The sequence below is a fragment of the Zootoca vivipara genome, chromosome 15 (assembly GCF_963506605.1).
Source record: "Zootoca vivipara chromosome 15, rZooViv1.1, whole genome shotgun sequence".
Classification (NCBI taxonomy): Eukaryota; Metazoa; Chordata; class Lepidosauria; order Squamata; family Lacertidae; genus Zootoca; species Zootoca vivipara.
Window position 1 is genome coordinate 6,851,726 of NC_083290.1, and position 21,613 is coordinate 6,873,338.

The 21,613-nt window shown below is 45.9% G+C and overlaps 1 protein-coding gene across 7 annotated transcripts in view; it reads right to left on the minus strand.

The window, feature by feature from the left end:
* Positions 1 to 3,888: 3,888 nt before the first annotated feature.
* ACACA (acetyl-CoA carboxylase alpha) overlaps positions 3,889 to 21,613 on the minus strand; it is a 204,110-nt gene continuing 186,385 nt past the window's right edge. For all 7 annotated transcript variants that reach the window (XM_060268325.1, XM_060268328.1, XM_060268326.1 and 4 more), the window contains 4 exons: positions 21,243 to 21,397; positions 19,938 to 20,108; positions 11,313 to 11,449; positions 3,889 to 9,213 (listed from right to left, as the gene is read on the minus strand). In XM_060268325.1, coding sequence (XP_060124308.1) covers positions 9,087 to 9,213; positions 11,313 to 11,449; positions 19,938 to 20,108; positions 21,243 to 21,397 — 590 coding nt within the window. In that variant the 3' untranslated portion in view covers positions 3,889 to 9,086. The remainder of the gene's footprint in view (positions 9,214 to 11,312; positions 11,450 to 19,937; positions 20,109 to 21,242; positions 21,398 to 21,613) is intronic.

Genomic DNA, 21,613 nt, shown 5'->3' on the forward strand with positions numbered 1-21,613 from the left:
CATTTCATCTTAAATTATGTGTAGGGTTTTGAAATACACATCTCGCGGGGACCTGTTTTGGAGTAAACAGGTCCCTTTCCGTATGCCTAGTAAGGGAGAAGCAGTTCCATTAGCTATACCTGCAATTAAATTTAGTTGAGTAACAGTGGGGGGGGGGGATGTCTCTCTCTTTCTCTCTCTCTCTCTCTCTCTCTCTCTCTGTGTGTGTGTGTGTGTGCGAGAGAGAGAGAGAGAGAGAGAGGAGGAGGAGGAGGGGGCATTTGTAAAACTGTTTTAATGGATGAAATTGTCCCACCAGCACCCCCTTTCCCTGAATGTTAAGAGGTGGGTTTTGTTTGACCTAACACATCTGTGACCGTGGGGAGCGAGAACACAGTACAGGATATTGCAGCTTTTATGTACATTCTGCACTTCATGCCCAGTCCTTTGAGCACAAAGCTAAAAGTTAGTGCACAGAACTTCATTTTGTGCTGGTTGGGCAGGTAAAACAAATAAATAAAGCTACACGAGTGTCTCTCATACAATGACTTTAGTCTGCAAGTACCGTGTTTCTCATATTATAAGACACGTCTTATATTTATTTTTTCCTCAAAAAAACACACTATGGCTTATTTTCAAGAGTGGCTGGGGGAACCCGGCCAGATGGGCGGGGTATAAATAATAAATTATTATTATTATTATTATTATTATTATTATTATTATTATTATGTCTTATTTTTTTCCTCCTCCTCCTGCTGCGGCCGGCATTGCTGCTGCGCCTATCACTATGTCTTATTTTCGGGGTACGGCTTATATTCCTTGAATGCTTAAAAATCCTGCTATGGCTTATTTTATGGGTATGTCTTAAAATATGAGAAACAGGGTAGCAGCAGACAGAGTTGTTAAAAACAAGATGTCACTCTGCACGTTTTAATAGTTGTTTTATTGGTCTTAATAGCTTTTATGTATATTGTGAACTGCTTTGCGATTTCTAAGAGAAAATCATTTTTACAAGCTTTTCTTGTTGTCTTTGTCCATGGAATTTTCTTGGCAGGGATACTGGAGTGGCTTGCCAGTTCCTTCTCCAGGTGGATAATGTTTAGTCAAAACTCTCCACTATGACCTGTCCATCTTGGGTGGCCCTGCATGGCATAGCTCATAGCTTCTCTGAGTTATTCAAGCCCCTTCGCCACGACAAGGCATTGATCCATGAAGGGGTTCCTTGATCACTGCAGATGGTGACAGCAGTCACAAAATTAAAAGACGCCTGCTTCTTGGGAGAAAAGCAATGACAAACCTAGACAGCATCTTAAAAAGCAGAGACATCACCTTGCTGACAAAGGTCCGTATAGTTAAAGCTATGGTTTTCCCGGTAGTGATGTATGGAAGTGAGAGCTGGACCATAAAGAAGGCTGATCGCCGAAGAATTGATGCTTTTTAATTATGGTGCTGGAGGAGACTCTTGAGAGTCCCATGGACTGCTAGAAGATCAAACCTATCCATTCTGAAGGAAATCAGCCCTGAGTTGATGGAAGGACAGATCGTGAAGCTGAGGCTCCAATACTTTGGCCACCTCATGAGAAGAGAAGACTCCCTGGAAAAGACCCTGATGTTGGGCACAAGGAGAAGGGGACGACAGAGGACAAGATGGTTGGACAGTGTTCTCGAAGCTACGAACATGAGTTTGACCAAACTGCGTGAGGCAGTGGAAGACAGGAGTGCCTGGCGTGTTCTGGTCCATGGGGTCACGAAGAGTCGGACACGACTAAACGACTAAACAACAACAAGCTTTTCTTAAAAAACAACAACAACCTCATTGCAAACTAGAATGTCAAAGTGAAGGGCTCTGGCATAACCCTGGACTATTTCTAAAGGGCAGTGACTTGATTTCCTTACAGCACGGGTGTCAAACACAAGGCCCGGGGGCCAAATCCGGCCCGCCAGACCTCGTCATGTGGCCCGCCGAGCGCCCCAGCCAGCGGGACCCAGCAGCGGGACCTTGCTGCTGAAGCGGCGCGCCGACAAAGCGCCGATAAACAGCTGGGGCCGGGGGGTAGAAAGGCGGCCGGAGCAGCGCCGCACGGCTCGGCGCCTGGAAACGGCTGCTGCTGCTGCTGAAGCACAGACAAAGCACCCAGCAGCGCCGCGTGGAGGAGGAGGAGGATTCAAAGTGCTACAGAGCACTGCTGCGTCCCAGAGGCTTGGGACTCTCCGCACGGCGCTGCCGGGCACCGACCCGGCAAGCCGCCTCCTCCTCCTCTTGCTTCCTCCTCCTCCTGCCGCGGCTCAGCCTCACGAACGTGCAACTCTGAGGCTTTACGCACTTCTCCTAAAACGGACACCCGCTGCCTCACGCTGCACGGGAAATGCTTTTTGCCCCTGGGTCCCTCCGCGCTCTTTTCTGGCGCTGAATCAAGGCGGCGACCCCCCCCTTCCCTTTCTTTCTTCCTCTCTCTTGTTCTTATTCTTTCTTTCCCTCTCCTTCCTTCCTTCTTTATCTCTGTCTTCTCTCCCTCTTTCTTTTTCTTTCCTTCTTTATTCCTTCTTTCCTACTCTTCTTTCTCTCACCTCTTTCCTTCCTCTCTCCCTCCTGCTCCCTCTTTTATTTCTTTCTTTCTTCCTTACTTACTTCCTTTCTTCCTTCTGTCCTTCCCATCTTTCTTCCTCTCCCTCATTCTTATTCTTTCTTTCCCTCTACTTCCTTCCTTCTTTCTCCCTTTCCGTCTTCTCTCCCTCTTTCTTTTTCTTTCCTTCTTTATTCCCTTCCTTATTTCCTACTCTTCTTTCTCTCCCCTCTTTCCTTCCTTCCTCTCTCCCTCTCACTCCCTCTTTTCTTCCTCCCTCCCTCCCCTCCCCTCCCTCTCCCTCTCCTCAGAAACATAGGATGCTGCTTTATACTTCTGGCCCTTAAACCCTGGAACCAGGAGAGCAGCTCCAGTGAGTCAACCTCAGCCAGTCCCTTTGGTGAAGGGTGGTGGCTCATTGGCAGAACATCTGTCCTGCATGCAGAAGGACCCCAGCATCTCCAGGTACCAGTAGCTCTGCAAAGGTCCTGCATGAAACCCTAGCGAGCCTCCACCACCCAGTGCAGTTACCAAAAATCATTTTTCAATAAATTGTACCAAAATTGTACATTTGAATATCTACTTGCCATTATTCTGACTATGTTTCTGCTTTCAGAGCTAGTTATTACTTACATTATTACAAAAAACAGTAATAATTGAATGCAGTGACAATAATTTATGATAATAAAGAGTGGACACATAGTCCTACAGATACAACCGGCCCTTTGAGGGTGACCAAACTGCTGATGCGGCCCCCGATGAATTTGAGTTTGACACCCCTGCCTTACAGGAACATCTTCAACTATTGCTGCTCTCTTAGATGGCTTTTAAAGGGTATTAGACAAATTCACAGAGGATAAGGCTGCCTGTGCATACCAGTCCATGATAACTACCATATCTGGTGGCAGTGCGCCTCTGAATACCAGTTGTTGGGTGGGGTCACTACTGAATGAGAGTGGGGCTGTTGTGCTCAGGCCCAGCTTATGGGCTCCCCAGAGGCATCTAGCTGGCTAGTCTGTGAACAGAATTCTGCCAGATTAGATTAGCCTCTGTGATCCAGTCGGGCTCTTCTTGCAAGAGGTCCTTACTGCCTGGGATCCAAAACCTGTGTCTGTTCTTACCAATACTTTCCCCTAAGTGTTTTATCTGTGGCCACATGGACTAAGAACTTGCCATTTCTGTTTTCGTAAATCTGCAGCTGGGCTCCCAACTCCCCACCGACTCTGAGGGCTGGGGCTGTCGGGCATTGAAGTCTTGACAACATCTGGAGGGGAAACACTTATCCTGGTGTAAATGAAAAGATCTGGTTACCAGAGACCTCAGTATTGGCAGTCATATTGCACTGTTGAGTACATTTTCATTATTTCTGGAACGATGGAGCGCTTGACTGTGAGCAGTTGCGATCAGTGGCCTACATTTTTTTTGGGGGGGGGGGGCTTCACAACTAGTAACAAGGTCTGGGTAACCACTGTTATCTTCTTCAGTGGGGTTGTTCTGTGCTACTGAGTCTCAACTTTTGGCTTGTTGAAATATCTATACTCAATTCAATGCTACTCAAATTAGGTCTACTAAACCCAAAATGTTAAGATGCTTCTGGAGTTACTCTGGAATTAGGGGCCCCGAAGCTTAAGCTTCATTAGTTTCATAGTACAGTGGTACCTTGGTTCCGGAAGTCCGTTCCAAAACCATGGCACGCTTTCCCATAGAAAGTAATGCGAAATGGATTAATCTGTTCCAGACTTTTAAAAACAACCCCTATAACAACAATTTAACATGAATTTTACTAGGTAATGAGACCATTGATCCATAAAATGAAAGCAATAAACAGTGTACTGCAGTCACACAATCAATCAATCAGTAGCTGAACTGGGTTGCACACAGTCACACACAAAGAGAGCCGCAAAAACGCAAAATAAATAGCAAAAACTGGCAGACTTCAGCGTAACACTCAAATCGGAAGCGCAACACTCAAAACGGAGCACATTCAGCTTCCGGAAAAAAGTTCGCAAACCGGAACACTTCCTTCTGGATTTGCAGTGTTTGGGTTCCAAGTTGTTTGAGAACCAAGGTACCACTGTAGATCCATCTCTGGCTGCAATCTTTCCTGAAGGAGGCATAAATGCTGAGATGGATTTCTTGGAGGGGGGAGCCTCAGGTGTTAAAGGTTGCATGAAAGTCTGAAGTTAACGCAGTCCCGATTTCTTGCTTCTGGTTTTTGACAGAAACCGCTGCGCTCTGAAAACACGGAAGCTGCGTCAAGGAATTCACAGCGCAACACAATCTGATGGTTGGATTTTTTTTTTTATTAAAAGAAACTTGAGGTAAGTGAAATAAAACATCAGCACCACAAGTTGTCCCAAGACATACATCAATTAATACTTCTATCGGATGGTTCAACTGGGCTCTCTCTCTCTCCACTTGTCCCTTTCCCTGCCTGTATTTCTGCTACAGACTTAATGAGAACAGCATCTTTTAAATCAGGGCTCCCCGCCACGACACCAGTGTGCCTGCCAGTACCTCATATGCTACCCATTGAAAGTAAATAACCCATCTTGTGTTAGGCCACACCCCCATGACAGCCATTTTGTAACTGGCGCTCACGGCACTTTCTCAAAATTCCCAATGTGCTTGCTGACCCCAACAGGTTGCCAACCCCAGTTTTAAATGTTTTGTTCTCTCCAGAAAAGGGGGGGGCAGAGCATGTACTCTCACCTTTGCCCATCTGCCCCCACCCTGTTCCCAATCAACATGGTGTGGCCAGCGGCAGGTATAATGCATTTATTAACATTTGCTGATAATCCTCCGTCGGGTTAGACTCCCCGTTTCCACCGCAGTTCTTTTTTGGAGGCAGCGCAAGGCAAGGATCCCAAGACATGGTGGTTGACTTGAAGGCCACGGCATCGTCACCAGACTGGATTATTGAAGCTGGTTGCTGCAGAGCAGACAGCACAGAGGTGCTCTTTTTTTGGTGGCATGTGCATCCACCTTGGGCAATTGCTGCAGGCGAACGGGACTCACCTGGCAGTGCAGAACCTGTTGTGGGGATTTGCTGGGTGGCAAGCCCTTGGCCTTACTGATGTGTCGTTTGGAGAGAGAGAAAAGTGGCTGGCTGCATGCTTACTACAATTAACATCCTAGAGTTCTCTCTCCTGGAAAGTATTTGGGCAAGGCTTAGGTTTCCTTTAGTGACGTAAACAAACTAAAAAGGGAAGACACTAAACCAGTGTTTGCCAGCCTGGTGCCCCCAGATATTTTGAATTAAACTCCCAGTGGGAACGGTAGCCCAAAACATCTGGAGGGTGCCAGGTTGGTGACAGCTGCGTTAAATCCTCAAGAGGAATGTTAGGAGCCAGCTCCTTCCATAGGGTTCAAAGTACAGGGCGAAAAGTCCTTAGCAGCCTTCCTTTTCAGACACTTTCCATTATTTTCTGAACAGCAATATTTTATCGCTAACCCTGTAGCTGCCTTAAGGACCCTGCTCTGCATTAATTACAAGGCAACCCACTCAGGAGGTCTGCTTGGCAGAGGGCACTGCGGTCAACCTTGGCTCTTGGATGTGCATCTATGTGGTACTGGATCATGCCCATCTCCCCCCCTTTCATTTCAGGGTATGCAAGCTTCTTTAACTGAAAGCAGTGGGACATGAGGTTGTGGTAGCCAGCTCTTCCTTTCAACAGGACTTGCTCCGAAGTAAGTCTCAGATTACTTGCTATTTTAATAGCTTTTTAAAAATTGTTTTAATGCTTTGGTGATTGCCCCCTCTGCTTTTTCGGGATGAAGGGCAGGATAGGATTTTTGTGGGGGGGAAATATATTGAATTCAATGAGGCTTACTCCTAGGTAAGTGGGATTGCAGACTTTTTTTGGATTGGGGCTGGCTTCCCCCTGGATCCAGTCATCTGCCCCAAGAGGCATGCCACAGGGCTTCCAAGAGAACCCATATCTGACATGTCCCCACCTTACAAAATTTGATCCCCACCCCCTTTTGCAATTGGCTGGAACATGTGTATTAAGTTAATTCCTTGTAATGAGGGGGGAAGAACACAGCATTTCTTAAAACTGGTTTTGCAGAAAGTATTATTTTATTGAATGGTGGTGGGGTGACTCATTTAATGCTGTGTTTCCCTTTCATGAAACCCCCCCCCCCCAAAGTTGGTGAACTGGTGCAATACTGGCTATCGTCCCAACTAACCATCAAAGGCTCAATAGCTGGACCAACCAGGCTGTGAGTAGCATCTCCTCCTAACACTGGTGTAGCCTTGCGGGTCACTTGGCTTCCAAAGGGTCCACCCGTATATGCAGAAAGCCAGGAACTGCCCCTCCCCATAAGGTGGAGGGGTGCTTGCCCAGCTTTGGGAAGGAGGTGTGAGGGCTCTAGGACCTTGCCAGAGGACACCCCCCCCCAACTGCCTTCCTGAAAGCCAGGTACGCTCATGATTGTAGGTGAGTGGGAGGGGGGGAATAAATGGAGAGTGGTTTCCTTCACACTCCATGTTTTTATTTTATTGCCTCCTCACCCACACAAGATGTGAGACGCTTGTGTGTGTATGCCATTGGTCCCTGCAGATGCAAGCACCTCTCTGCTCTTGTGCCCTTTTTTTAGCTGTCAGACCTCCTGCTTTAGGGCTTCCTATTGGGGCATCTCATTGGCCACAGTAAGAACAGGACGCTGGCCCAGATGAGCCACTGGACTGACCCAGCAGAGGCTGGTGGCTGTAGGGAAGGCAAGCCTGACTGAGCGTGGCATATGTATTCTGCTCCATCCCCTTGCTGCCAATGGGCAACCTGACCCTCCAAAAAAGCAAGGCACCCAAGGCCACAGGTGTGCACGTGAATTCCTGCTATTGCGCTAGCATAGCTCCCTGAATTGGCACCTTGGTGAAAGTGCTGCTCAGCTGGCAGTTCTTGGATGCTGGCCAGTTCCCACCCCCCTCCAGGCCCGCAAGGCTGCATTTTTTCCTACCTCCCCCTTGTCTTAAGAGACAACACAAAAGGGTGTCCTATACCCCGATGGGGCAGGAGATGCTCAACTTTACCTTTCTGCTCCACCTGTTCAAGGTTAGCTCCTCTGGCACAAGACAGCCAGCCAGCCAGCCCACCACCCACCAAGGCCGAAAGTGTTGATTTACAGAAGTGCCACTTCTAGCTTACAAATTAACTACATTGCCAGTGAAGTATGTAAGGAATTGAAGGCAAGGATAGGCACCTGTGGGGTTTACTGTACAGGAACAACTTCAAGTCCATGCCCCCTACTTTTCAGGGGTAGCCAACACAGTGCCCTCCCCCATTTCATGTTGCTGAACTACACCTTCCATCACACCCAAGAATGATGTCTTAATGCTGATGTGGAGGCCAGGGCCTTCTGAACAGCACCATGTTGACTGCTCCTTACTGAATGCCAAGCCGCTGTTCTCCATGAAAACTTCATGGTAGAGCTAGGCCATATGGAAAGTTACGCTGTAGGATCAGCTCAATTCAGGTAGCACAGTCACATGATGCAGGGACTGATGGGAGATGTCCTCAGAATCATCTTGAGGGCACCAGCTTGGGGAAGCCTGTGCTACACTTTGTGGATGAGGGATATATAGCTGGGGTGGCGCTTGTTCGTTCTGCTGCAAATGGCAGAATGATTTCAGACAGGATCGTGCCCCAGACGCCTTGCAAAATAGCTTTCATATGAAACAGAAAAGCCCTCAGATTTCCAAGTCCAATAGAACAAAGGGAAACCTCTCCCCTCAAAGGCTGTAGCCTCTTCTAAACACTGTTGTCTGGCTATTTTAGCATTGCAGAGCTTTTTATCTGCCCTGCAGACTGGCTTTCCTAGGTTTATTGCATGAACACAGAAATGAAACATCTGATGGCCAATCAATCGTGCACAGAGAGAAATAATAATAATATGACTTAAAAAAAGGCGATGGTTTAAACTTGGTGCATGAAGTGATGGTGACCTCATCACCAGCACGGAAAGAGAGACGACAGGAGTCTAAACCAGTTTAGAGCAGAAGCAGCAAGAGGCGCTGTGGGCCTCCCTTTTAGGGGTGGCGCTACCACCATGCTGCCTAATATGAGTGACAAACACTGGATCTTTCGTGTTTGGAAGGTTGGGAGAAGTCAAGTAACAGACACAATGGACAAAAGTGTACACGAGATGAAAAGCTTGGGCTGGAGGGGGGGTTTCTGTTGAAGGCCCCTGTGGTCACCCCCCACCCTTGATTTAAGACCTCATGGTACCAGGGTACCTTTCATGATCTCATTGGAAGTCACAACAGTGACTGTGAGAAGATGCAAGTCCACTTTACACTTTGTTAAATAAATAGGTACTACTGTATGACATCCATAAGTTACGTTTGGGGGGGGGGAGCCTGTATTCCTGAAGTCTCGCACGACTACTCTGAAATTCAAGTCTGATTTTTAAAAAAGACGCAAAAAAGAAGAAAATAATTAAGAAGTCCTTTTTCCAGCATATCCCCTGCCGGGAGCCAAGATACATGGATGAAAGCAGGGGCGAAATGGCAGGGCACCTTTTCCCTCCAGCCTTGCCGGCTTACGTTGAAGCGGGCGCGTCCATGGTGGAGAGAATGCGCACGATCTCGGCTCGCTGCGTTGATGATATATGCTGGGTCATGTGGACGATGGAATCCATGGCGACCTCCGGGTTGGCCTGCACCAAACTAGGGTGAGAAGGAGGGAGGGAGGAAGGAAGGAGGCAGGTCATACGTTGAGCGGTTTGAGAGGCTGCACTTGGTGGTGGTGAAGACAGTTCCTTGGACCCCACAGGACAATAAGGGTCCCTAACACCATCGGCAAGAAGACCCACAAATATGAAAATATATTTGCAACGTACCCCAGTGATGCAGCAAAGAAGATCCTAACCTGCATCTTGGGGAAGAGCCTCTCAAAAGAAAACTGCTCAGCTAAGAATTCTCATCAGCTGCTGAGGCACAAGAGGGATTATTTGGGCACATTCCCCAAGGATGAGAGTTTACCAAACCTTTCCTGAGGACTCAGCCCCCAATCAGTTGAAAAAGACTTAATCCTCTAAATGGATCTATAATAGGTTTTTCCGTAAATAGTAATATTGGTCATCATCCTTTTTAAAATGCTTTTACAGTACATTACAAGTGTATTTTTGTATTGGTGTGTCTTCATGCTGATTGCTGGTGGGGACGGCTCCTTGCCATGAAGCAGGCACCTCTTGTTCTCCCCCCCCCCCCAAGTTATTGATTACAATATTGTTTACAAGTTTTCAGCCAGCCTTTTAAGTGGAGCTCTTTATCCCAGTCTGTATTGTACTTGTAACTGTTTGTGTACATAGAATGGTTTTTAAGTTGTTGTTGATGATGATAGTGATTTTTTTTTTTATGTGAAAAGCTCAGCGATATTTCATGGGAAGCAACTCATGAATGGAATCAAATGCATAAGTTTTTTTTCTGGTTAGCCTTTAAATTGTAAGTCACCTTGTGAAACTCAAAACGCTGCATTTTTTTCAACATTTAAAAAAACCCCAACAAAGTCTTGCTGGCCCAAGTGGCTCAGCTGGGTAGTGTGTTAAGATGTGATGAGGGGATTAAAGGGAATGTTCGGTTAGGTTTCTTCAATTTGTACACTGTTTCACACTTATCCAGGTCCAAGCCACTGGAGGCTGAATCCGCTAGGAAACCGTGGAGAGTCGCTGCCTGTCAGTGTAGTACTGAGCTAGGTGGACAAATCTATATAAGGCAGTTTCACAAGTTCCTGCTGAGATAGCTGGCTTGGCCGGAATGATAAAAAAAAACAAAAAACCAAGAGTTCCTGTTTTCCTTGAGAAGAAGGAATCCTCATACTGACGTTGGGGCTGGGGGGTGTCAGTAAGACTGGTTAGCAAAGGTGGCAAGGGAGACAAGAAATCTTAGGAAGGCCAGGATGCTGGGGGGGGGGGTCACACATTGATCCAAAATGCCCAAACCTTTTACTATACATGAAAGTCTTGCAGGCAGATACAAGGCCTGCGAATTACAAGTATCAGAATGACACTGGAAAGACCCCCCATTTGCCAGGTGTGCTTGGGAATTCAGCCCAGACACTGAGGTCCCCCAAAGGTCTTCTACTGCAAGAAGCGAAGTTATAGGGAACCAGGCAGAGAGCCTTCTCGGTCCCGCCCTGTGGAACGCCCTCCCATCAGATATCAAGGAAATAAGACAACTATCTGACTTTTAGAAGACATCTGAAGGCAGCTCTGTTTAGGGAAGTTTTTTAATGTTTTATGTTTTATCGTGTTTTTAATATTCTGTTGGGAGCCGCCCAGAGTGGCTGGGGAAACCCAGCCAGATGGGTGGGGTATAAGTAATAAAAAAAATACTATTATTATGGCTTACTGGGACCATGCAAATGGGTGGGTGGGTGGCACTCACAGCTTTGTTCTGCATGGGTCTTTCTCCCTCCCTCCCCATGGCTCTGTCCTTGGCTACAATTCGCGGTTAGGGTTTAACCACAAGCCTGGTTTTGGACCACACTCTAAGCCAGCTTGACGAGAGGGAGCAGCAAAACTGCTAAGAGCTCCCTGCACACCCCTGGTAAATCTCAGGCCTGGGGGGGGGGGGGCAAATTCTCGCTAGCCCTGCTTCTGAACACTGCTTGGTGGTTTGTTTGTTTTTGCCTGGAATGGGTCCTTGATGATGCTTCCCAATTGCCTGGATGGGAGAGAGAGAGGTGCGTGAACAAGGCCATTTGTACAGAATGTGGCGCTCTCCTACAGAGCCTGCCAATGTCCCCTTTCCAGTTGCCGCCTTACCTCCGTATCTGCTTGAGGATGTAGTCCCGAGAGATGTATTTGATGTTTTCATCCACCACCGAGCGGGCACCCTCTTCCTCAGTCAGCTGCTTCTCCAGCCACTCCACCAGGTCTTTGTTGTTATCCCACAAGTACGCCTGCCAAGAGGGGAGAAAACAAGCCTTGTTTGCTTAACTGGCCCAAGTCAGTGGCAATAAGGGGGTCTGTAGACCAGCTTGGGGGCGGAGCACCTGCCTAAAGTCCCAGATTCCATCTGTGGCTGAAAAAAACGCCCTGCCTGAAACAGGAGAGAGCTGCCGCAGTCGGGCGTGATGGATTTTTCCAGCTTTCAAATTCCAAATTCAAAAACATGACGTGGGAATTCAGAAGATATTTTGGTTGCATTGATAGAATTTCATTTAGCTTGGTAAGGAAAATGTGTGTAAAATTGCATAGAATCATTAAAAATGATCGCCAAACAGTTATATATTATTAGTAGTATTATTATTATAAGCTCAATAGTTATTTTGACTAGTAATTAATAGCACTTTGGGGGTGACACTTTGGGGGTGTGGAATGAGGGCATGGGCTAGCCTCCTTGTGCTAAAATTATGGTTTTAACAGGGATGGGGTTATAACCTGGGTGTGTGTTGTTTTATTTAGGGGATGGGATTCTTTTAAATTATTTTTAAATATTATATCTACCTACCTATTTTGTATTTGTGGGCTGGGGTACTGTTTAGGGGCTTTTGTTTTTTAGTTAGTATTAGTATTGTTAACGGTTTTAATTATTTTTACTATGTATTTTGTACTTTTTATATTGTAACTTTATGTTGTGAACCACCCTGAGACCTACGAATATAGGGTGGTATACAAATAATAAATTATTATTATTGCTATTATTTAGCAGTGCCTGACATTTTCAGAAAGCAGAATTAAAATACTTTAGTTTTTCAAAAGCATTTTTGCTATGCTAAAAACAATAATAGATTTGAATTCCTCACACCCAAAGACATATTTTTAAGATCCCTTGCTGAACAAATTTGCAAAAAAATTAAGCTGCACACCCTACTTCCACAGTCAGTTTGGACAATTTTGAGCTAGATGGATCATGAGCCTCGTTGGAAGTTTTAGACAAGACAGAGTAAGGGATCTCCCAGTTCCTAGCCTATCCCTGTACCTTTAACTTCAATGCTAACATAACTCTATCCTTTGATGCTTAGATTGGTACATCTTAAGTTGCATCCCGTTTATGAATTCCTCTTCTTCCTCACATGTTTTCTGGACATCAAGGGACATGGGCATCTTGGATGTATCTACTGAGAACGAAGGGGCAAGCATGGCTTCTCCCCCACCCCTCCAGCAAAGACTATAGAACACTGTCAATAATATACTTCCTTTAATAAACCTAAGCTTTCTTATTTATTTATTTTTACCAAGTCTCATGCTGAATCTATTTCAACTAAAGGTGTGCTCCAAGGAAAATTAACTTCTGCTGCTGCATACATACACTATACGCTAACAAGGCAGCTTCTTTAGATAGGTTTAAACAACACTATGTTTAGAATCAAGAGGACTAGAATCTTGCTTTCTTTTCAGGACAAAGACTGTGGCTCAGTGGTACCAGACATGCTTTGCATGCAGAAGGCCTCAGTTTCAATCCCCAATAGCATCTCTAGGTATAGCTGAGAAAGACTCCTTTCAGAAACCCTGGAGAGCTGCTGCCAGTCAGTGTCCACAATACTGAGCTAGATGGACCAGTGGCCTGCCTTGGTGTAAGGCAGCCTCTTAGGTTTCGGTCCCTGCCTGCTGCTCTCCACCCACATCTAGGCATGCAAGAACCACTTAGCATGAATCAGAACTGGGGTAGCCAAGGTGGCTGGACTACAACACCCATCATCCCTGTTTGGTGGCTGAGGTTGATGGGAGCTGGAGTTAAAAATATTGAAGAGCACCACTTTGGCTATCACTGACCAGAGGAAAAAGCTGCAGCTCAGTGGCAGTTTTGCTGCCTGCAAAAATTAGTGGAAACAGGCAAACGTTTAGTTTTGGAGGCGTCAGAAATGAAACGCCCAAGTCGTACCCAGGAAAGCAGCAAAGGGAAGTAAGGCTGTAGCAATACAGAAATGTCCACTGAAATGTCTTCTCACAAACATGACAAACCACCCCAAAAATGTGCTAATGAGCTTCCACACTAGGCACAAGTCGCAGATCTATAACAGGTTGGTTTTTCTTAATGGATTTTCAGCAGTAAGAGAAAATCCAGACAGAATGTCAAAGAAGTTACAGGCTGGCATTTTGAGACATGGTGCGGATGGTATGGAAAAGGTGTGTGAGCAGTGCCTGTTCCACAATAAATCCCCATCATGCAGCAGCCCCACAGAAAGCGATGGAAGGTGAGCTCTTCTGAGGACAAGCATTTCTCTTCTGCTGGGCTTATCCTGTGTTTCTGCATGAGTCCCTGTTATGCACAGGCCTCCTCAGAAGGATGCCTCTTTCTATTGGGAGCGACTGATGCACAAAATTATCTGGTCTCAGGGGAGGCTGGTTGGAAGGAGGAACAGAGCACATAATCATGCAGAGACACAACAGGCTGCCACCTCTGAGGATGGGCACCACAGCCCCAACAGTAGGCCAGCTTGAAAAATTAATGTCACTCATGTAGGGAAAGTTTACTAAAGCAGCAATATCCAGTCATTTCTGCTTTGCCTTCCAAAATGCTGCTTTATGGTAAGCAAGTTACTAGTCCTCATTAGTACTGCAAGCAAGCAAGAAATTGGATTTTTTAAAAAAAGAAAAACAATGAAGTAGAATTCTGTGCCTCCTGCTTGTAAAACCAGTCAAGGAAACCTAACCCCCTATTTTAGAAGCAGTGACGATTACGAGAGAGGTCAACCACGACAAAAAACCTCAGCAGCAATTTTTTAAATAAATAAATCCTTTCTTTTTGGGGGGAGATGAAGGGAGGAGGCAAGATCATTTAGCTCAGTATTTGCTAGGTAGTTGACTACATAATCATTCAGGAGTGTGTTAGAAGCCTAATAGCCTTCTCTCCTAGCTTCCCTCTGCCTCTCATTTTCTTTACAAATCATTTAAGAATCGTTAATGGTTTCCGGAGGAGGAAAAAAAAAACCCCCAAGTACCACCATTAGCGCTCATTCATATTTATGTCATTTTATTTGGGTAATTAAACACAAAAGCTCATCATTTAAAGGTGCACTATCCTTCTCAGTTATATCGCTAACCAAGTCAAAGTCGGAATGACAATGAATTCCGCATCATGATTTAATAGGCGGTCGTGTCAAAAAAAAAACAGAGATGAAGTATCTCGGCGGCTTAAGGGCTGCAAGCAGCTGGTGCGCTCCTTGGAGGGGCAAGCTCATGGCCAAGAGGCAAGCAAACAGCAAACGTGAAAAAAAACCTTCACACAGGCCTGAGCCTCACTCCCAGAGAAGCACCCTTTGGGCCACGGGGATGCGTCAAAATGAGCCTTAAGAGTCCTGCTCTTCACTCATGAATTGCAGCCAAAAGGCAAAGAAAAAGGAGGGGACCACAAGGAGAACCACTTTAGCCACATGCTTTAATACGGCGTTTGCCAAATGCTACAGCGGTTGGGATTATTAACCCCCCCCCCCAGGTTGTGTGTAATGGTTTTAGTTGCTTAGCTAGAAGCCGTAACAAAACTTAAAGAGCATTAGGAGCTGAGTTACAAATTTAGCTCTTAATTCCTTGGCGATCGGGAAACGTACCGAGTAAAATAATTTCCCCCTTGCCCCTGTCATCCTCAAGCATACAGCTAAAAAAAAAAAAGGCCCAGCCCAACCATAATGGTCTTGCATTTGGTAGATTTAAAACAAATTAATATGGCCATGAGGGTTCTATTCTGCATCCTTTTTTAAATAAACAAGCAACAGAAATCCTCAGGAGGCCAACGACAGTATGGCCCACAAGTTGTAAATGCATTGTACTCTGCAAAACTGGAAAAATAAATTATCCATAATGTAAAAGGGAAAAGCTTTTATATATGGATCTCAAAAAGCAAATCCAAGTTTGGAGTGGGGGGCAAGGAATGCATTGAAGTTTTTTTTTATACCAGAAACCTTGCTTTGTTTCAGTATTAGATTGCTCTTGAAACATTTCTCTGCTATGATGGGTGGAAGCATCATTAAAAAGAGAGGGAGAGAAAGAAGCCACAGTTGAGTGGTTAAGTAAATGCTCAGCACATGAGCGATCCCAGGTTCTCCATTTAAATAATTTTTTGCCTGATCTCTTGCAAAGCTGCTGCTTTAGAAAATTCAGGTAATAATGGCTGGACGGTGTAGCTAAGAACTGCTAACGTTAAGAATCTGTGCTTGCTCCTCCCTTCCTGTCCCTTTTTCCTTTTGTGTCATGACTTTTAGATTGAAAACCTGCAAGCAGGGAATCTCGGCTTTAATTATGTGCAAGCCTCTTTTTTGGTGGTTACAATCGCTCTAAATATATGATGAAACCTCATGGCACCACTACAGGGCTGGCCGGGGTGCTTCTTGGACCAACTGCAGTATTTATATTGAGGGAGAGATGGAGAGATCCTTGATTTTCACCGCTCCCAAAATTACAAGCGAAGCTCACAACTGAGGGCGCTTTTCCTAACAAGCTGCGGGGAGAGCCTTGGCAGGTTGAATTAAAATCATCTCTCAGCCTCAGCTTCCCCTAACTAGGAGCAATGGGTGACCCTCTGGCAGGGTTATTAGGAAGGCAAATTTGGAGGCTCAAGGCCTGGCTCTTGAACAGATTCCCTCTTGATTTAAATACTGCACTGCACTGATCCTGGAAAATTCCTCTGGCTCTGAAAAGCTCAGCTGGCCACATGTCTGGTACAGAGCACATACACAATTTCTCTCTGTTTCTGCTCACCTATAGCCAATCACTCAGTGAGTATAGGATACTTTAGGTAGGGCCTTCTCACATATAATATTCTCACCATCAGCACTGTTCTGAGTGCCAGCCCTACAGGCAACGAATTTACCCTCCAAGGCAATGTGGCTCCCAGATGTTGCCTGACTACAACTCACCACTGTCCTTTCGGGCTGGGGAGGGTGCGATCTGGAGTCCAGCTACATCTGTCTGTCTGATCTGCTCATGACACTTCGATCCCACCTTTCCTCCAAGGAACTCAAGGTGGCGTACATATTTCTCTTCCCCATTTCATCCTCACAACAACCCTGCGTGGTAGGCCAAGCCAAGAGTGAATGACTGACTCCAAGGTCACCCAGTGAGCCTGATGGGCTGAGTGGGGATTTGAACCCTGGACTCCCAGGTCCTAATCCATCACTCTAACCCAGGCATCCCCAAACTGCGGCCCTCCAGATGTTTTGGCCTACACCTCCCATGATCCCTAGCTAACAGGACCAGTGGTCGGGGAAGATGGGAATTGTAGTCCAAAACATCTGGAGGGCCGAAGTTTGGGGGTGCCTGCTCTAACCACTACACCACACTGACTCCCCTGGAGGGCCAGTGGTTTCCCCCCCATTCCTGCTCTAAGGAGAGGACCTTTTCAGCAGTGGCACCAGCGCCCAGAACGGTGTCGGGGAGAGGGATGGAGTATGACGAACAGAGGAAGCTGCCTTACACTGGGTCAGATCATTGGTCCATCTATCTCAGTGTTGTCTACACTGGCTGGCAGCAGCTACCCAGAGTTTCAGGCAGGAGTTTCTCCAAGCCCTACTAGGAGATACTGGGGAATGAGCCTAGGACCTTCTGCATGGATGCAACGCAGATGCTCTCTACCAGACCACCAGCACAGGCTTATAAAGCAGGCAGAGGCAAACCCGGCCCTCCAGATGTTTTGAGACTACAACTCCCATCATCCCTAGCTAACAGGACCAGTGGTCAGGGATGATGGGAGTTGTAGTCCCAAAACATCTGGAGAGCAGAGTTTGCCTACGCCTGTTATGGAGTATGAAGCATAACCACAGGCTTAACAAGGTTAAAGGGAAGGGGTAGATGCTGTTGCCATCTGAATGGAAATTGGGGAAGCAGCTTCATGTTCACCCCTGTTTGTAACCACCTCCCCAAAATGCCAAGGGTGTCTCTGTGCTACCTTTTCTTTTTTTGCACAGGTTAAAAATGCTTGCAAAAAAGGCCCTACTCTATTTTGGCTTAGCTCTGTTATTTTATAATACAGTATTGTGCTTTTTTTTTTTTTACCTGCTGGCTATGAGCCACCTTGAGTGGCTTGATAGTGCAAAAGCAAGCAGGTTAAGTGTAAATAATTTTTTAAAAGGTAACACAGATTACCAAACACGTTCCGCATTTGAAAATATTGCATAAATCAATTATAATAGGGTCTGACAACCAACTAATTTTGTGGTGGTTGCTGATTAATCAGCTGACCTATATTAAAGTAAATTTGCATATTAAAAACAAATATAAGTAAGGACTTTTTTATCATTTTTGAGATATTTATTATACTTGGAACTAACTAAAGCTACTGTCAATTATTAGAAGGTTGTATTTTAGGAATCTAGAACATTGCCACAAGAGCTGCAAAAACATACAAGTTCAAACCCAATCAGTATTATGGAAGGCTGAGATTTAAAGGATTGGGTTGGCACTGATTTTGATGCATCCTTCAAATGCATTCTGCAGAACGTTGCTTGTTTCAGTGGCTTGCGGTCTTCTATGAGAAAGAGCTGTATAGTTTTTCATCTAGAAAAGGCAAACTATCTGCTTGTGTGAACGACCCAACTTCAAGTCCCGTCCCCCCCCCCCCAATCCAATTTGGCAGACGGAAAGGAGAGGGGGCATGGATACCTCAGCTCCACTAATCAATTAAATCAGGGGGCAACATTTTAACCTAAGGTGTAAACTTCTTGTTCAGGAGTCTCCTGACGAAATCTATTAAAATCCTGCGATGGCAGAAAATAATAAAATTGCGACGGTTGCCACGTTATTTGCAATTATTCTTATTTTAAACCTGCAGCCACAGCCGGCTGCTCCGACCCCCAGACGCAACAGCGATGCTCCCCCGCATACAAATCAAGGTGTTCACAAGCCATTGAGGAAGAAATCCCCCCTTCTACTGTTTCCTATCCCATCCCAGCACCGCCACCTCCTATCCACACTGCAAATGCCTGCCACTTTGCAGACCTGGGTAAAGCCAGGATTTGCGCGAGAATCCCAACACTTTTAGTTTAGGCGAATATTTAATACTCTTATTAATCATTTTTAATCCGTTTGCCTTTAATTAAGAAACAGCATGATGCTCTCCTATCAACATATGCCAGGGAGCAGATTAATTGTGGCTTAAGATAACTCTCCTTGATTGGTGTAATGTATTAGCTAACTAGATGCCTGGCTCTTTTTTTTTCTTTTTCGCTTAAAAAAAAGAAAAGAAGTATGCTCAGACACTACCTTCAAAAGCCTGGAGCCCTCCAGAGGGTGTGTGTGTGTGTGTGTGTGTGTGTGTGTGTGTGATTTTCCCCTCCCCAAATATATTTTTCTCTTCCAGCGCCCCAGAGCACTTCAGAGGAGATATGAATCTATGTATCCCAACTGCCCTTCAAGTCACAGAACAGGAAGGGCGTAACAGCACGTCTGTGATAAAGGAGCAGCGGCTGTAGAGCCTGTCCAGCATAAAATATAACCAAGGTTGAAAACAGAGAATGAGGTTCGTGATGTGAAGGGAGAGAGAAGGGAACACAACAAGCTCACTTGGATAGGTTAAAATAAACAGAAGGACCACTAAGATGTTCCTTTTGGAAAGAGGCAGAAATAAGTACAGTAGTTCCTAAAGAGTAGGATGAGTGAGGCCTCCAAAAATTCAACCGCTTCAAGGAAAATTCTCCTAAGCATCTAATGTGTCAGTTCTTGGCAGAAAAGCTGAACTGCAATAGAAGATCCCTCTGTACGTTTAGAATCTACTCTCTGGGCAAAATCAGGCACAAACCAGACTGAAGATGTCTACCACAGAACTCTCCCACCCCACATCTTTGTTTTCTACGTGGAGAGAAACCCCTGCATCCCAGACACGTTTCTCGGGAAGGATGAGGTCTAACCTGGATCAAGTCCATCAGATTCTGCCTTGTGGACCAGCTGAATTCTTTGCTTAGTACAAATTACTAGGCGGAAGTGCCTGGTGTTTGCCTCCCCAAAAAGAAATCAGTGCGTTCTTTAAATCAGTGGTTCAAATCTGCTCACTTGTGAAAGGTTCAGCCTGCCATCTTGATTCAAAACCCATTGAGATATCTAGGCGCAGACAAAACCCTGCTCCTTCATTTTAGGAACCGGCACACAGAATTTGCTTACGACATCGTAAAGAGGTGTCCAAATTGCATAGGTAACAGACCAAGAGAGAAAGAACTCTCCCTAAAACATGTAACAGATGCAAATCGCATCACCTAACTCAATCTGCCCGTTTTGCATAAACTTATTCTGACTTTGTTAGCCGTGAGGTGGGCAGAGAAAGGAGATTTCCCCTCGTCTGCAGACCACTAGAAATTCTACACAGCTCCCCATCACCCCAACCTTAGCTTCTAGGAATCTGCCAGGCTTTGACCCCACACATTCACTTTATAGCCATGAAGGAGGACTGTAAAGGCAAGACCTTCCAAATGTGGGGTGGATGTAAGCCAGAAAAAGGTATGCGTTTATATTTATATTTACCTTGACCGTGCCCTCAACTTCCACAAACCAGCGTCTCAGCATGGCTTGGATCTGGCCATCTGTCAGTTCTGGGTTGGCATCGTGGATTTTCTTCTTGACCAGGTCCTCAAGGAGAAGGCGCCGGAGCCTCCAGTAAAAGAAAGTGCGGGATGTTTTCCACTCCAGAATATCCTGCGTGCATAGAGTGGGGGGGCAGGGGGTGAGTTGCAATGGACGTGGCAAATAAACCCCTAAAACACTAAGGCAAGAGAGGGGGAACCTCTGGTCCATGGGCCTAACTTAGACCACCAGGCCTCCCCATTTGGCCCAAGAGTCTGCTTAGCCAAGGCATACCTCCCTGCCCTCCACCAGGTATGGAGTAGGTAAAGTCACAGGTCATTGTGATGACAGATGTGGGGCCCGAACCACCTTGGTAGAGCATGAGACTCTCAATCTCAAAAGTCGTGGGTTCACAATGCCTCAACAAATGAAACTGATTTGCAAAAATGCTATGAGAGACATTGCACATATCTTTGTAAACCAAGAAAACCTTTTATAAAAAATAAATAAATAAAAAAGTCGTGGGTTCAAAACCCATGATGGGCAAAAGATTCCTGCATTGCAGGGGGTTGGACTAGAGGATCCTTGTGGCTTCTTCCAACTCTTCGGTTCTACGATTCTTTGAAATATATGACCTGTGAGAGACAAGGTTCCGGGTTCAATCCCCAATGGGAATGCCCTCTGTCTCTGTCTGTAACCCTGGACAGCCAATGCCAGTCAATGTAAGCAAGAAGAAGAATATTTTTTTGTACCCCACCCATATGAGTGGGTTGCCCCACTCACTCTGGGGCAGCTTCCTACAGAATATACAGAAACACAACAGACCACCACACGTTAAAAGCTTCCCAGGGCTGCCTTCAGAGGTCTATAGAAGGTTGTATAATTATTTATCTCTTTGACACCTGACATGAGGGTGTTCCACAGCGAGGGCACTTTCTGGACCAATGGTATCGGGCAACTTGCTGTATTCATGTTCACATCTGATGCCAAAGAGGTTTGTGTCCCTGCAACCTCTAGATTGCAAACCCTTTCCCTAAACGTTGCTAGGGATAACATCCCCAAGGTTGCTTGAAACTCTCTTTTCCTTTCCAAAATTTTAATACTAATGCCGCATGGTTAGTATAAATCACGGCTGGCCACGCCCCACCCACCCCTGCTTCTTTGAAATTTAGGGCTGTGAGGACTTCCTCAATGACCATTCAAAGGATGTCTGCACATGCCGGAGCTTTTGACAGCAGCAGCAAGAAAAGGATTCATCGTACTTACCGTAATGACACCCTTCTCCTGCATCCGGCCGGGCGTGTCGTGCAAGTCAGCAAACTGCACTGCTACCTGATGGTAAATGGGAATTAGGAATTCCTCCCGTTCCTTCAGCTTGGTCTCCAGTTCCTTCCGCTCAGCTGGGCTTAGCTCCGGGGTGCCTGAAATCAAACAACAACAATAAAAAAGGATACCTGTCAGAGACCGCAGGGGAGGAGAGAGAGAAAGAAGCAGAAGGAACAAACCACAGGGAACAACAACAAAAAAAAAACACTCTCAGCTCCTCCACCCCTAAAGCTTAGAAACAAGCATTTACTCGGGTTCCCTCGCAGGCGAATAAGCAAGCTCAAGACCTCAAAGAGATCCCAAGGCGCAGA